This window comes from Artibeus jamaicensis, unplaced genomic scaffold (assembly GCF_021234435.1).
Source record: "Artibeus jamaicensis isolate MK-2021 breed Jamaican fruit bat unplaced genomic scaffold, CSHL_Jam_final scaffold_369, whole genome shotgun sequence".
Taxonomy (NCBI): Eukaryota; Metazoa; Chordata; class Mammalia; order Chiroptera; family Phyllostomidae; genus Artibeus; species Artibeus jamaicensis.
In genome coordinates, this window is record NW_026522042.1 from 29,951,347 (window position 1) to 29,968,415 (window position 17,069).

The 17,069-nt window shown below is 38.9% G+C and overlaps 1 protein-coding gene across 2 annotated transcripts in view; it reads right to left on the bottom strand.

The window, feature by feature from the left end:
- ADCY2 (adenylate cyclase 2) overlaps window positions 1-17,069 on the bottom strand; it is a 355,653-nt gene that overhangs the window by 330,122 nt on the left and 8,462 nt on the right. For both annotated transcript variants that reach the window (XM_053657169.1, XM_053657168.1), the window contains exon 2: window positions 4,504-4,701. In XM_053657169.1, coding sequence (XP_053513144.1) covers window positions 4,504-4,701 — 198 coding nt within the window. The remainder of the gene's footprint in view (window positions 1-4,503; window positions 4,702-17,069) is intronic.

Genomic DNA, 17,069 nt, shown 5'->3' on the forward strand with positions numbered 1-17,069 from the left:
ACCGCACAGAGGGAATAGTGAGAGCTCCACATTTGCTGGACACTTCCCTCGGCTGATGTTCACCTCTATTCTTTCTTTGTAATAAACTGTAACTGTGAGTATAATGGCTTTCAGTAAGTTCTGCAAATTCTTCTAGGAAGTTACCAAACCTCAGGGTGGTCTTGGGATGTTGGGAACCGCCCTGCCTGGTTTCAGGAATTGTAACTTCCCCCCATGGCTAAGCAAGTGACCTCTGAAATGCAAGCCACAGGAGACAAAGCTTGTCTCCTGCCAGCAGATGCTATCTCTGCTTCATCTCCCTGCTCCCACAACATGGTCGATGTCCATGGTGGGTACGACCCCTCAGAGAGGGGCAACCTAGGCCAGACACAGTCACCTGGGAGGCCATCATGGAAAGACTCAGGGGAGGGTGGGGGCTGCGACAAAGAGGGAGCTTTGGACCCTCGTCTCCCCACCTATTGTGACATAGCCTGAGTCCTCATTTCCATCTGGGAGAAGTGCTTCCTGGCTCTAATCCACTTAAGCCTAAAAACCAACTATGGGGAAGGCGGTGCAGCCCTGTGCTGGAAAGGGCAGGTATCAGGGGTAAATCAGGCATAAAAAAGAATATGTAAAAATCCTATGAAACCTGCTTTGTCTAGAATGCTCTCATTTAAATGATAAGAATCTAAGCAAGAAGTTTGTTCCTCAAAGTTTTATGGCTCCTTAGCTATCTGACTTTGACTGAGAATAAGCCATCACAGTTCTTTGAATGCTATCTATTGTTTGATCCTTACCTGTATTCTTGTGCAAACAAATCCAATAAAAGCCCCTTGAGCAGGGGACTCTTGGCCCTTCCCCTTTGAGGGATCAGCCACTTTTCTTCCCTAAGCAGATCACATCATGTCTCAGTCATGTTTACTCTCATCCGTGGCACATGGGGGGACTTGTGAGGAAAGTCGCCCCCACATTGGGAACCCTGAACCTGCCAGTGGTGTCAGTGGTGAGGGTGGTCATGTGTGGCTGTCCCCTTCATCTGTTCAGTGTGCTCACTCCTGCACCTCCTTACTACAACAGTGTTAATTTAACCACTCCTATAGGGAACCACTCCTTGAGCACAATTCCTTAAGCACAGTGAACCTACTATAACACTCATAGGTTAGTGCTCACCAAGGAGCCTATATTAAAAGGCACCAGACTTATGACTCATGTGACAGAATGCTTTCATTATAAATCTGCATGCCTGCTAAATGGGGCAGCTGTGGCCAAGAGGATTGGGCAGCATTTCAAGTTCCAGTGGAGGAATGGGGCCCAAAGTGGCCCTTTTCTGGAACGATGTGTGAGTAGGCCCACAGTGTGAGAAAGACATCCCATCCAAGCCCCCCAAATAAAAAGAGTGACCAAAAAGAGCTGCAACCTGCCTGTCCATGGCCTTTTCTGAGCATCAGGCACACATAGCCATGTCCCAGAAACTTTCCCAAGCCACAAGCAGGGCTGGCCACCCCACCTGCAATGTCAAGTAGACTGAGGCTCCACAAACAATCTAGTTCTCCCAGGGACCCTGGCTGCACATTGAAGGCAACCTCACAGGTGGAAATATGTCTCAGGGCAAAAGTAGAAAATCCCACTCAACCTGAGCTTGGCAATGGCAATGTCAAAGCACATTGGAATAACTAGTGCTGGGACATTTAGCCAACAAACTCAACACCTGTATGAATTTGATCTTGAGAAAATGGAAGTAAAAAATGACTATGAAATAAGTATGCTTAATATGCTCAAAGAGATTTTTTAAAGCCAGTGGACAGCATCAATATAACCACAATGTATGTCATAAACACAAAAGATAGGCAAAAACAGAACCAGTGGATAAAAAATCCAACAACAACAACAAATCTGGAATGACAAAATCAAGGCATCCATTAATGGAGACCCTGAGTGAGTAGCCATGAGCGCCTTCCATCAGTGGGCCACTCTTGTGGGTGCAAAGAGACAACGGTAAAAACACAGTCACAGCCTAGGAGTTTATATTCTCTCAGGGGATACAGCCCATAGACAAAGAGAGAGATATGTAATATGGTGTGGGGTGCTGTAAATCATCGTCAGTGCTACGGGGAAAAAGCAGGCTGAGGGTGTCTCCCCATGGGTTAGCATCTGGAGATCAAAGACCACTGCTCTGTGGCAGGGATGCATAAGGTTGATAAAGGTAACAGAGGGGCCACGCAATATGTGGAAGAAGAGCACTCTAGACAGGTGGGAGGTCCTTATCCTGATTAACTGGCTCTCTTACAATGATAATAATCATACAACAAACACTGAATTCCTGGCAAAATTATTGATGACCCAATTATGTTGAAAACAGGTCTGACGCCACTCACACTGTTCATCAGTTCCGCCCCACAGTAGGAACCCTGGCTAATACACTTGGACAAAACAATGTATGAGAACAGAGTGAATTTGGAATTTGGAAGTGAGAAAATGTTAATTATCTGGAGATGATTAGTACTGTCTACATAAATAAACTGACACCTTGGATCAACTCACAGAGCTAATAAGAGTTCACCATACCAGGTCAACATAAAAAAGAGCAATATCCTTATGCATAGATATTAAATAGAAAAGAAAATAAGAAAAAAGCCCTCTTATAAAACCACCAAAAAATTATAGAGACTGAGGAACAAGTTCAAGGAACATTACTACTGATTTCATGAAGAGAAGAAGTCTTTGAAGGACATAAAATAAAACCAGAATCGTTAGAGAGACATGCTATGTCATTCTACAGACTCAATACAAAGAAAGAAAGAACACATCTCTGGATGTTTTATATAATATCATTTTATTATTTCCTAACTGTTAAATACCTTTCAAAACAAAAAATAGGAAATGCCATATAATTTAACTCCAGATGCCAGCTGGAGTTTGCACTGAGCATGACAAGCTGGTTCTGTAATTCATGTAGAGACTAAGCTAAGAAAAATTCTAAACAACAGAAAAACAGGACAGCATGGAGGGGAGACTTGCTCTTCTAGAAAGTAAGGCTTCTTATAAAGCTTTATCTTTAAATCAAAGTAGCATTGGTGCAAGGAGACACCAGTGGCTCCACGCCACAGGCCAGGAAACCAATCCTCTTAAGCCACCTCCTTCTTCCATTCTGTGTGCGCCAGTGTGAAGGTGGGAGGGACTGTGGACCATTTGCACCATTTAAGGCGGTCGGGTGAGGCCCGGGGACAGGGCATGTGAAAAAAAGAGGCAGATCTGAGGCAAGGGAGGAACTGGCCTGAGCAAGGTGTGTGCCCACCCTCCAAGAGGCTTGAAGGCAAGAGTGATGGGAGCCTCCCTGACCCCTGGAGCCTCTTCGGGGAACTGCAGGAGAGGAAAATGCACCATAGATTCTTCTGTCCACTAGAACAGTGCTTTTTTAGAGCCAGAGTGGCCAACCTAAGTTCATTTACTCCAGTCCTCTCCCTTTGCAGAAGAAACTGAAGTCCAATCACGATGATGGCTTGGCTGAGGTCAGGGGACAACAGAAGCCACAGGAAACCTCATCCCGGGCTCTCTCTGGCTAAGGCACACCAAAATGCTCTTTCCTTTGCCCTGTCGCTTGAACCCTGTTGTTTATCCCCATCTTGAATGTCCCTTCTCCCTTGTTCTTTACAGCAATTCTCCCTCCCTGGTTCCCTGCTCCTACACATGTCTCCTCCTCCATCCATTCCTGGCTCCTGTTCTTCTCCTATCCGGCCTCTTGAGCCCTCACTAAGTCTGTGATGATCCTCTTGGTGTTCAATTCACACTCTCCCTGAATGGTGGCTGAACCCCACAGCTTCAACTGCAAGCTCGAAGCTAGCAACTTGTACCTGGTATCTCCAGCCCAGACTTGCCTGTGCCCTGGACCACACACTGTTTAATCTAGTAGTCAGTGGGCTACATCCAGGGAGCAGCAGCCCATTCATCAGACTACATCCTCCTGAAAACCTAACACCTTTTAGGAGGAACCATATTCTAAGCTGAGAGCCTCATCAAGTTCCAAATAAAGAACTCTGAGTTTCCCAACATGTGGAGGCAATCTTATGGATATGATGTATTCATGTTGATACATACCTCAGTATCATAGAAGTATGTTTCTGAGGAGAAAGGCCCAGTGACTGAGAAAGAGCTCAAGGGCAACTTCCAGTCTTTGAGAATTAGAGGCACAAGGTAAGGCTCTCATCCCAGAGCTCTGGATCTTGGAATGATAAGAAACTCAAGGAACCAGGAGAAGATGGCACTACTGAAATGTGCTACGAGGTGTAAATCTAGACTTAGCCATCCAAAACCAGTGAAAAGTGAGACCCAGGCCCTCACCCTGGCTGCCAGCAGGTCTGATGAGTTAAAATGGGCATCAAGACATGAGGCCACCACAAGATGACTATTTCAAATGACTTCCTTCTAAAGGCCTCTTGTTTCCAGTTTAGGGCCAAGTTTACAGAATTAAGTATGCCACAAATCGGAGTACACAAGGAAAATATAAAAACCATTTTAACACCTTACCTGGTCCCAGGGAGAGATGGTGCCTCCAAAACACATGAACAGGTAGGCCATGGCCACGAGACAGATCCATATCACCACAGAGAAAAGGCGGAGCAGCTTCTTAAACACAGACTCAATGCAGACGAGGATGAATATCGCAAAGAAAATCGCCAGCGCAGTAGGCACTGTGATTAAAAACGCCACATGGTCTTCAACTTCCTAACAGAAAAAAAAACATTGCAAGGTATAATTTAGAAAAACCATAGTGGCCGTGATTTATGTTACCAAAATATTTATCAACATTCATCAGTGTCAAAATACATTGGTTTTTAAGAATTATTTCAGAAGTGGAAAGTTTACACTTTTGAAAATGTAATTTTCCTCTTCAACAGCCATGTTTTGCCATATAAATATCCCAGTACTATTTAAATATGCAAAAGAGCTATGCCATCAAATTTAAGTTTTCCCTGAAAAATGGAGAAAGGAATTTTATTAAAAAGTGAATGCAAGTGAATGCATAATACCCAGATAAAATAAGACAAAAAATTCACTGCCCGCATCATAGGATTTAAGAAATGGCCTGTTAACTTCCCTTCCTTCTTCCCTCTGGTCACTGTCCCCTTGTTCTCTATTTCAGTGTCTTTGTTTTTTGGGTTTTTTTTCCTGCTTGCTTGTTTGTTTTGTTGTGGGGAAAAAGGGGGAGGGATTTGGAGGAACAAATAGGAAGGACACAGAGACGAGAACTAAGGGGGGGTGGAAATGGGAGGGAGGTGGGGAGCAAGGGGGCGGGGGAGGCTGGGATGGGAGAAATAGACAAAAAACTGTACTTGAAAAATAACTAAATAAAATTAATTAAAAAAAAGAATAGAAACAACAAAAAAATTAGTAAAATAAATAAATAAATAAATTTTCTCTAAAAAAAAAAGAAATGGCCTGACCACAGAAACTGAAGGCTTCCAGATATTTTCAAATATTTTATTTTCAGAAAGTCCAGAAACTATCTCAGTCTCTAAAGTGATGAGCTTTTATGTTAATGCATGGCAATTAATATTTCAAAGGGATCATAGGTTAATAGAAAAGGGAGAAAAAGTACTAAATATAGAAGATGAGAGACCAAGAAATACTTAGAAGAATATGCCATTTTGCTAGTTTACTTCTCCACCTCTCTGGGGCTCGGGTAGCAGAAAGAAAATTGGCATTTATTAATCGCCTCTCGCTAATGCATCATTTTCAAATCTGCATTTGATCACTAATCCTTATTTTCCAGGTATCTCTTTTTAGCTCCTTCCCAAAGGCACACTATTTCAATTCCACCCAAGTCGACACAATGCAAGAAACATCATGTTCCTTTTGACTATACAAGCACGGGTTTAGGCTTTAGCTTTTGCAAAGCACTATGCTGGAAACTTGCTAAGAAAAGCAGGCACCATGGAGGAAACATAGTTCAAGGTTCTTAATCCTCATTCAACATGTTTAGTTACCAACATACCGAAAGGCGTTCCATTCAAAAGAATCCACATGGCTGGGACCCTAAGAACTTCCACTGAGGTTTCAGAATATTAAAAGTTATGGTCAAAGCTGGGAGTTACAGAGCAGCTCCTTGAGTTTGGGTAAGACCTCCCGTTTTTTGGTTGCTTCCAGGTTCACTCGTCCCATGTGTAGTTATAGCTTCACACTGGAGATGGCCCTATTCAGATATCAAGCCACTAAGCAAGGGGAAATGGAGCCAAATAACCACACTGAGTGCCAGGTAAACATGGAGGAGGAAGAAAGGAACCCAGGCCTACCCTTGATGACTCCATTTCCCCTTCTCTCTTCCACAATTCTATGTGTATCATGTGATACCTGGAAACATGGCAGCAGTATAACAACTATAGCAAATACTAATAGCTAGATTTTTGTACTAAGCACTCTCACCTATATTATCCTCTTTAACACCTTCAAGAAACCCATGATGGGGCACTGCTGTTAGCAATACTCTACAGGGGAGAAAACCGAGGTACCAGGAATGAAAATGAGTTGCTGTGGGTTGACCACCTGGGAGGAAGAAAGAACTAGAACTCAGCCCAGGGATCTGGCTGGGGGTTTATGCTAGCCACCACAGCAGTACTCTGCCCTCTGGTTGTGCAGAGATTATGAGATACACCAGGTGGGCCAGCCCTGGAGTGGCCAAAAGAATGTACATTTCCAGAACTGGCAAGAGGCAAGAGGATTAAATGTGATGTTCTTATTCTCTCCCTCATTGCTATTTTTGTCCACGATTAAGTGTCTAAGTTATACTCTTACCCACGGACACATGTCACAATCACTGCAAAAAGGTATCAGATATCCACCAGACTGCCGATGCTCCCCTGAATTCAGACACCGTGAATCAACGTAAGCATGAACACAACAGCATGCCTTCTGTGTATATGAAATGCGAGGTTGTGATTGCTACACGCACAGAGCCCTGCAAACTCATTTTATTTTAAATTTCCCAAAATGAACTTAACTGACAGCTATGGGCAGAAAGGTAACCAGGGAATAACCAGGACAGCTGTTTTCCCAGTATGCCTTTTCATTTATTTCATTAGCCCAGTAGGGGAGAAATCATGATGAGTTTTATTGGCTCATACTTCTCCAGAAAGGCTGAAAATGGTACAAAAATATGCATAACTGGTGCTGGGCTTGAAATATTGCAATCTTTGCCTCCCTTTTTTTTCCATGTCAGGGTCTTCATCACTAAGAAGTGTGACTTGTCTGGGCTGCAGGGTGACCTCTGCATTAGACCCAGTGCACCCAGTGCCCAGGTCCCATCCTACTCTTAAAGATCCAATAAAAGTGCTTTAATTTCTTAAGAAATTTAAAAATCTGAGCTTTTAGGGTCAAAGGTTACTCCCATCCACATGCTAACACTCTTGTAAACTATAACAGTGGATGTATTTTTAGGGATTAGGGAACATAGGAAAGCCTCTCAGTTGGAATGTGATACCAGGGGCTGGTGACATGCCCGCCCCCTGCTCATCAGATGCCTCACATTACCAAGTCAGTTCAGTTCCAGAGGACGACCTTCCTTCAACTTCAAACAGTGTCCCCCAGCTCTGTGGGTGAGAGGACTCACAGACGGCCAAGGCCAACAGCTACAGATAGTCAGCAGCTGCTCACTGTAAAACCTGAGCCCACAGAAATACAGGGGCTCCTCTAGAGAGAGACCAACCATCAATGTAGCCTTCATTTGCCTCTGAACTCCAGCTCCAAGAAGTTTTAATACAGACTTCTCCACAAAACAGCATCTTTTATAAGAGAGTCTAAGGAAAAACAGTAGAGTGTTCATTTATAAATATATAAGCTCAGAAACTACATCCTTTCCTAGTCACACTGTTGGCATCATGCATTTTTCTTAAGGCTAAGTAAATTGAATAAAGGAATGCCTTCAGACCTGAAATCGCGTGGCCCCTCCCACTCCTATTCTGTTTCCAGTAGACTGAAAGATGGATGAAGCCACAAGGCACAGCCCATGGCTGTTTTCTTCTGGAGCTAGCTGAGTTTTCAAAATTCAGAGTATAAAACAAACAGAGTTACTTAAAATAAAGTGAACTAAAACATTCAAAACATTGTCAATATAAATAAATATGTTTACATACCCAAGCCCCTTCTCCCTTTACCCAAAAGGATGACATAATACAAACTAAGTGAAATGTACTAAGTTACCTTTATTAGTACCAAAATGTACTAAAATGACTTTGAACTTTGACTTTAAAATGGTAAAAAAAATTACCATAAAACACAAACTAAATGAAATGTACTAAAATGCCTTTAAAAGGGAGATGTCAAGCATGGTATCATCTACTGTAATGATAATGGGTTCCTATCACTCTCTTTGGACATATTATCCCTTCTTTTTCAATGCATTTTCTGGTAATTTTGGATGACTCCTAATTGCTAGGCCTATTAAATACCCATCACTTTTATTTATTACGTGATGGCTCCTTTATTTCTTAGAGGCTTTTTCATGGAGCAACAGATTATCTGTATTTTCATTCTTTTCCATGTGCATTTTTCATGTACTATAAACAGAACCATTTTTCTTTTAGATGGTAAAGGGCATCTAATGTAAAACTTTGCTTTTCTATGAGAAGATATGTTAACGGAAGTGCTTTGAAGTCCCAAGCCTGCAGGTAGAAACCAGTTCCCCTTATTTACTGCTGTGTCTCAGGGTGATCTCTGACCCTGAGGCCTGTGCCCTCCCGTGAACAGCAGTGTGGACACTACAGGGGCACCCCACAGATAACAAAGGCTATGGCCGTGATGACCAGCACTTCCCTTTTTCTTCAAATCTCACAACTTTCTCACCAAGGCTAGTCTGACTTTTCATTAATGAATTGATGCCCATTTTGCATTCTAAATAATAATTTACTTTATCACCACAACTTATTTTGACTAGTTTTCATTGTGCAAAATGAAATCAGCCTGTAGCTATGCTATATATCTGACATCAGGTTTGTGCATGCAGATATACACTATTATTCTATAATAGACTGTTATTCATTCATATATGTGTGTGATATAATAGGAAATATATTTTTCATCCTTTTCTATATATGTAATTGTATTCTAAATATCATGAGGTACAATTAAAAATACTGATTAAAATGCTACATAACCATAATGAAATACATCAAAAAATGGTCTCAATAAATGGAGAAATAGTCCATGTACACAGATAGGAGAACAATATTGTCAAAATGTCATTTCTTCCCCAGTTAATCTGTGCATTCAGTGCACTCCCAATAAAAATCCCAGCAAGTTATTTTGTAGCTATGAACACACTGATTTTAAAGCTTATATGAAGAGTCAAAAAGACCCAAATCAGCCATCCAATGTGAAAGACAAGAACAGAGCTGGAGGACTTATGCTGCCTGAAATTAAGACTTACTAGAAAGCTCCAACATCCAAGATGGGTGACATTGGCAGAAGAACAGACGACGGGTCAGTGGAACAGAATAGACCTACATAGATGTAGTACACGGATATTTGATGAAGGAGCAAAGACAAGTCAAGGGAGAAAGGATAGTCTTTTCAGCAAAATATCTTGAAACAACTAAATAGATACTGACATGACAAAAAAAAAAGTGAATCCAGACATATTTTACACTCTCCCCACAAATTAACTCAGACTGGATCAGAGATCTAAATGTAAAATGCAAAAATAATTCTGAAAAAATTATGAAAGCCTTCTTATATCCAAACCTTAGTCAATTTGTCATGCTAAACAATCCACAACATAGAAATATTTTTGAAATGAACACACAAATTATATGTATACAGAACATGAACTGGTTTCTACCTGCTTATTTTAGAAAAGACTTGTTTACATAAATACAAATACATGGCCTCCAGTCTGGCCATATTTACTGATTCTCAGCTCCTACAACACAGGACAGAATTCTTACTCACATTTTAATAATATGAATAAAGACACTTAAAAAAGTGCATTTTACATGGGAAATTGTTTTAAATCAGGCATCATACTTTAAAGAACCTTCCCTTACATAAGAACTAGATCCCAAATATAAGGTATTCTGAGGGCAATGCTAGTCTCACAAAAGGAAGACAAAGTCTCCAACTCCCTCCCCTCTTCTCCAAAAACCTCCACTCCTCATCCCCTGCCCCCCCCCAAACCTATAATTAGATGAGTACACTAAAGACATGGATCCTGGAGCAGCTGAGAAAAGCAAGAACCATCCTCGCGCTGTTGACATAATGGGATGCCACAGATGAAGGCTGGGAAGCCCAGCAGAATGTAGATCCACAGAATCGCAGGGGGAGCAAAGAAAGCCAAAGTGGACACATTCCCAATATCTTGGGAACCACAGCAAACTATTCTTTGTGAAAAACTTCCCCACTTAGAACTTCAATATTCCTACCAATTACAATCAAACACCTTACATTAAAAATTACACACACACACACACACACACACACACACACACTGAGCAGAGACAGTAAGAGTGAGGGTCCAATAGAAGAAACAAATGGTTTTGATTTCCAAGGAAACCACATATCAAAATTGGCCACCAGAGAACACAGACTAGCTATACATGATATGTTTAAAGAAACATAAAGGATGATGTCACAACAGGAATCAATCAAGTACAAACAGAAAATGAAACATGTAAAAATGAAAAACATAAACATATAAATAAAAGTTCAACAATTGGGTTAAACAGAAAAACAATTAAAAATAGTGAACTGTACAATAAAACAAAGCTTTAAAGCAATGCAACAAAAAATATGAGGAGGTAAAAATTATAAGAAACACTAAGACATGAAGAATAGAATAAAAAGAGTAAAAGGGTATAACAAATGTCTGATTGGAATCTGAATTACAAAATGAAGAGACTTGACATAAAACATCTAAAGACAGATCAGTTGGGGATTGTGCAATACTAATGAAAACCAATAATCTACAACTCCAGAATGTCAGTTAGACAAAAAGAAATACAAGCATGTTTACATGAGAAAAATACAAAATATTAGATATGAAGAAGAGATCCTAAGAGTGCTCAGCCAGGAAGGATCACCCACAAAGAACATCACAGCATTAGAGAAGAAATTTCAGCAGTGCAAGAAGTAATGGTGAATTAATGAGTACAAAATAAGTCAACCTTGTATAATCATCAAAAGTTATTTTAAAGAGAGAAAAATGTAAACATTTATAGATAAATAATTTTTTAAAGCTGACATGTACCATCAAAAAATTTTCTCTACTTAGTCCACAAAAAAGTATCAATACATTTAAAAAGATTGAAATTATATCACAATAATTTCAAAACGCAAAGTACAACGTAAGCAACAAGAATGAAATAATAAAAATTAGAGTTGAAGAAAATGAAATGCAAAATATTCTGAAACCAAGAACTGGTTCTTTAAAATATAAACAAGATTGATAAATGCTTCACCAGACTTATCAAGAAAGAATGGAAGAGGACCCAAATAAGTAAAATGAAAAACAAAAGAGGCAAAATGACAACTGACACCACAGAAATACAAAGGATTATAAGAAACTACTATGAACCATAATATGCCAACAAGTTGAACAATCTGGAAGAAATGTATACATTCCTAAAAACGTACAATCTTCCAAGACTAATCCAGAAGGAACAGAAAATCCAAACAGACCAATCATAACCAACAAAATTGATTCAATAGTCAAAAACTTCCCCAACAAACAAAAGCCATGAACTGGATGGCTTTACATGTAACCTTTACCAAACATTCAAAGAATAATTAACACCTATCCTTCTCAAACCATTCCATAAAATTCAAAAAGAGGGAAGTCTCCCAAGCTCATTTTATTAGTCTAGCATTATCCTGATTTCAAACCCTAACACAAACATTAAAAAAATTATAGATCAATATCCTGCATGAACATGAATACAAGAATTCTGAACAAAATATCAGCAAACCAAATTCAGCAGTACTTTAAAAGATCATACACCATGATCAAATGAAATTTATTCCTGGGATACAAGGTTGGTTCAATACCCACAAATCAATTAACATGAAAATAGCAAGTAAATCAAAGGCAGGAAAAAAAGTCTCATGATCATATCAATAGATGCAAAAAATGCACTTGGCAAAATCTAGCACCCATTTATAATAAAAATTATCAGCAACATGGAAACAGAGGGAACATGCTTCAATATAATATCACATAACATCATACTCAACAGGGAAAAGTTAGAAGTGTTTCCCTTAAGATCAGAAACAAGACAGGGATGTCTGCTCTCACCACTCATATCAACATAGTACTGGTAGTCCTAGCTATAGCAGTCAGACAAGAAGAAATGAAAGGCATTCAAATTGAAAATGAAGAAGTAAAACTCATTATTTGAAGATGACATGATACTATATACAAAGAACTCTAAGATTTCACCAAAAACTACTAGAATTGATAAATGAATTTGGCAAAGGAGCAGGATGCAAAATAAGTATTCAGAAATTGACTTAATTTTTGTATACAAATAATGAACTACCAGAAAGAGAAATGAAGAAAACAATCCCATTTACAGCTACATCAAAGAAAATACATTACTTAAAAATAAATTTAACCAAGGAAGTAGAAGACCTGTACTCAAAAAATTAAAAGACATTAAAGAAAGAAATTGAAGAAGATAATCATAAATGGAAACATGTTCTGTGCTCATGGATAGAAAAAATTAATATCATTAAAATGCCCAAAGCAATCTATAGATTGCCATCCATTTCAAAATATCAATGGCATTTTTCACAGAACTAGACATAATCCAAAACTTTATGTGAAACCACGAAAGACCCAGAATAGCCACAGCAATCTTGAGAAAGAAAAACAAAGTTGGAAGTATCACATATCAAACTATACTATAAGACTATAGTAATCAAAATAACATGGTACTGCCATAAAAACAGACACATAGATCATTGGAACAAAATAAAGAGCCCAGAAATAGATCCATGCCTATGTGGACAATTAATATATGATGAAGGAGGCAAGAACATACAATGGAGAAAAAATAAGTCTATTCAATAAACACTGGGAAAATTGGCTACATGCAAAAAATAAAATAAACCTAAACCACCTTCTTACACCATATACAAAAAATAAACCGAGAATATACTAAAGGCTTAAATGTAAGACTTATAACCAAAAAACCCTTAGGAAGAAACATAAGCTGTAAACTCTCTGACACTTCTGTTAGCAATTTTTTTCTGACATATATCCTCAAGCAAGGGAAACAAAACAAATGAACAAGTGGGTTTACATCAAACTAAAAAGTTTTTGCACAGCAAAAGGAAATCATCAACAAAATGAAAAGATAACCTACTGAATGGGAGAACATGTTTGCCAATTATACATCTGATAAGAGGTTAATAACCAAAATATAAAAAGAATTCATACAAACTTTACACACACACACACACACACACAACAATCCAGTGGAAAAATGGGCAGAGAAGCTCAGTAGAAGTTTCTCCAAAGAAGACATACAGGTGGCCAACAGACGTATGAAAGATGCTCAAGAGCGTTAATCATAAGAGAAATGTAAACTAAAACCACAGTGAGATATCACCTCATGGCTTGTCAGAATGACCATCATCCATAAATCACAAGTGACAAGTGTTGACCAGAATGTGGGAAAAAGGGAACCCTCCCTCCTGCTCTGTTGCAGTTGGGTGGGACAGCACATTGGTATAGCCACTGTGGAAAACAGTGCGGAAGTTCCTCAAAAAATTAAAAGTAGAACTATCTATAACCCAAGAACTTGACTTCTGGGCATGTAGCTGAAAAAAAAAAACAAAATACAAATTCAAAATGATATATGTACACCACATCCATCACAGTTTTATTTATAATAATCAAGCTATGGAAGCAACCCAAGTTTCCATCACAGACGAGTAAATAAAAAAGCTGTGGCATACACACACATATATACATATGTGGCACACATATATACATATATACATATATATGTATATGTGTGTGTATATATATATATAAATAAACTCAGCTATAAAAAAATTAAATGTTACCATTAGCAACCACACTGATGGACCTAGAGGGTATTATGCTAAGTGAAATAAGTCAGACAGAAAAAGACAGATATCAGATCACTTCACTTATATGTAGAATCTAAAGAAAAAAATTAAGAAACAACATTGAAGCAAATTCACAGATACAGAGAACAGACCAATGGCTCCCAAGGTGGGGGGGGTGGTTAAGTGGCTAAGTGAAGAGGTAAAGGGATTAAGGAATACTTGTTCCTTGATGACCCTTCCCCATATTTTCCTTGTTATCCCCCTCCTGCCTTCCCTGTGCTTACTGTCAGTTTGTTCTTTATTTCCATGTCTCTGGTTCCATTTTGCTCACTTGTTTGTTTTGTTGATTAGGTTCCACTTATATGTGAGACCATATGGTATTGGTGGGAATGCAGACTGGTGCAGTCACTGTGGAAAACAGTATGGAATTTCCTCAAAAAACTAAAAATGAAACTGCCTTTTGACCTGGCAATTCTACTGCTGGGATTATACCCTAAGAATTCTAAAACACCAACTCAAAAGAATCCATGCACCCCAATGTTCATAGCAGCACAATTTATAATAGCCAAGTGCTGGAAACAGCCTAAGTGCCCGTCAGTACATGAGGAGATGAAAAAACTGTGGTATGTTTACACAATGGAATACTACGCAGGAGAAAGAAAGGAGCTCCTACTGTTTGCAACAGCGTGGATAGAACTGGAGAGTGTTATGATAAGTGAAATAAGCCAGGTGGTGAAAGACAAAAATAAAAAAAATTTTAAAGAAATCTCTAAAAGAACTTTGAAGAAATTAAATAATTCTAAAAGGACTATGTAATATGAAAGAAGAAGGTGAACAAATACAATGGTAAACCCCCTGGCATAAACTCACACTGTCTATTTGAAAGAATAATAGGTGTCTAATTTACAGGCTTAAAAAGACAAAAGTTAAATATTTAATAATGACACTAACAGTGTCAGGAAAAGAAAAGTACAGATAAAGTGTTTCAAAGTCATTTAATGAACTAGGTGTCAAGAATGACCAACTTTCAATTTTTATTATGAAAAAATTTTAAGAGTGACTACCAAAAGAATACAAATAAAACACATAAATTCCAAATGATCAGAGGGGAAAAATGAAAGATCGAAGAAGAAAAAATCAAGCCCCCCCAAAAAAAAAAGAAACAATGAAAGAGTAAGGAGAAGGAATTGGGACGAATAGATATCAAAGAAGTAAAATGATACAAACAAGTGGAAATATATCAATTATCACAATGAAATAAGTGGTTTTTAACTTGCCAATTAAAAAGTCAGTTCCTAGACTGAATAATAAAACAAAGCTCAACTAAATCCTATTTCGGAAAGACAGAACTAAGCAAAAAGACACAAAAAGGTTGAAAATAAAAAGATGAAAACATGTTATTTTAGTATCTAACAAAATAATGCATTAAAGAAAAATAACTTTAAGAATAAAAATAAAATAATGAAATGCTCAATTCCTAGGCAATTATAACAATTTCAAACATCTATAAACCCAATAAAATAGCCTCAGAATGTTTAAAGCTAAAATATATAGAACAAGAGGGAGAAGTGTATCCATGTACCAAGAGTACATGGAAGGGTTCAGCATCTCTATTCAGCTGTTGGTAGATCAAGCAAACAAAACAAAAACAAAATAAATAATGCAAAAGATCTGAACGTCATAATCTAGTAAGTATGACCTAATTGACAAATACAGAATTCTACAGACAACCTCAGGAAGAACAATATTCTTTTCAAGTGCACATGGAATAATTTGTTTTTAAATTATGTACTGGGCAATTTACCAAAAATTTCCAAAAAAAAATATAGAGACACATGTTCTTGGATCACAGTGATTTTAAATTAGAAGTTTATAACAAAAGTATAAATTAAAATTAACACGCATTTTTCCAGATAAAAAGCACAACTCTAACTTTTGGATTGAAAAAGAAATCATAACATAAATTTTAAAAGAATAATGAAAAAAGAGTATATATCAATACTTGTAGTGTGCTTAGAATAAAAGTGAATCTCGGAGGGAGACTGGTCATTTTTAAAGTTGAGCTGAATCATCTATGGTCAGTTTGGTTTTGCTGGGAGTTCCAATTTTCAGAAGTCCTTTCTCTTTGTGGCTCTTAGAGTTAACAGATGAGGAACTTGTGCCAGTGCTTACATGTGTAGAGCTAGTTTTCACCTAAGAACTCCACATCAGACATGATCATGAGCACAAAGGTCCGAGCAGGCTTCAGCGGGTCCTCACTGTCCCCTGCTCCATATCCTGCCCTTCTGCCCAAATTCTGGCCACTGGTAAATAGTGGCCAAGCAAACTCTTGGCTGTAGAAGCTCAGAAGTAGTAGCTACACAGAAGCACAGATTCTCAAAGCCCCTTCCATTGAGCTCCTCCACCATGGTCACCCTTGGGTGCCTAGCCATGTTTGTCTTTGCAGACTGCCCCAAAAGCTCCCACTTTCTAACCCAAGCCAGTGCTTTATGAAGGCTTCTTAGTACTTCTACAGGTAATCACTCTCCATTTGAGAAATAATGACTGTCTTGTCACCAAATCCCAGAAGGCACTGAACATTGACCATGGACCACGAATTCCTTATGCCATTTGAGATGTCCATAACTAACAGATTGTTGTATGATCCTCTAGGCCAGGGGTGTCAAACTCATTTTCACCAGGGGCCCCATCAGCCTCGCAGTCGCCTTCAAAGGGCCGAATGCAATTTTAGGGCTGTATAATGTAACTGCTCCTTTACTAGGGGCAAGGAGCTCAGTGCTGCCACTGGGTAGAAACAAGGTGCCAGGTCGCATAAAACAAGATGGAGGGCCGGATGCGGCCTGTGGGCCTTGTGTTTGCCGCCCATGCTCTAGGCCATGAAATTGGGTGTGCACAGAGGCATCCCATCCACAAGTGGAGGTGGAATTTGAGAGTTCGGGCTCACACAGGTCTGATGGCACAAGTTCCATGACCCAATGGTGCAGACACTCACAGCCTCTACTCCTGCTACACCACTTCCTCTCTCTCTC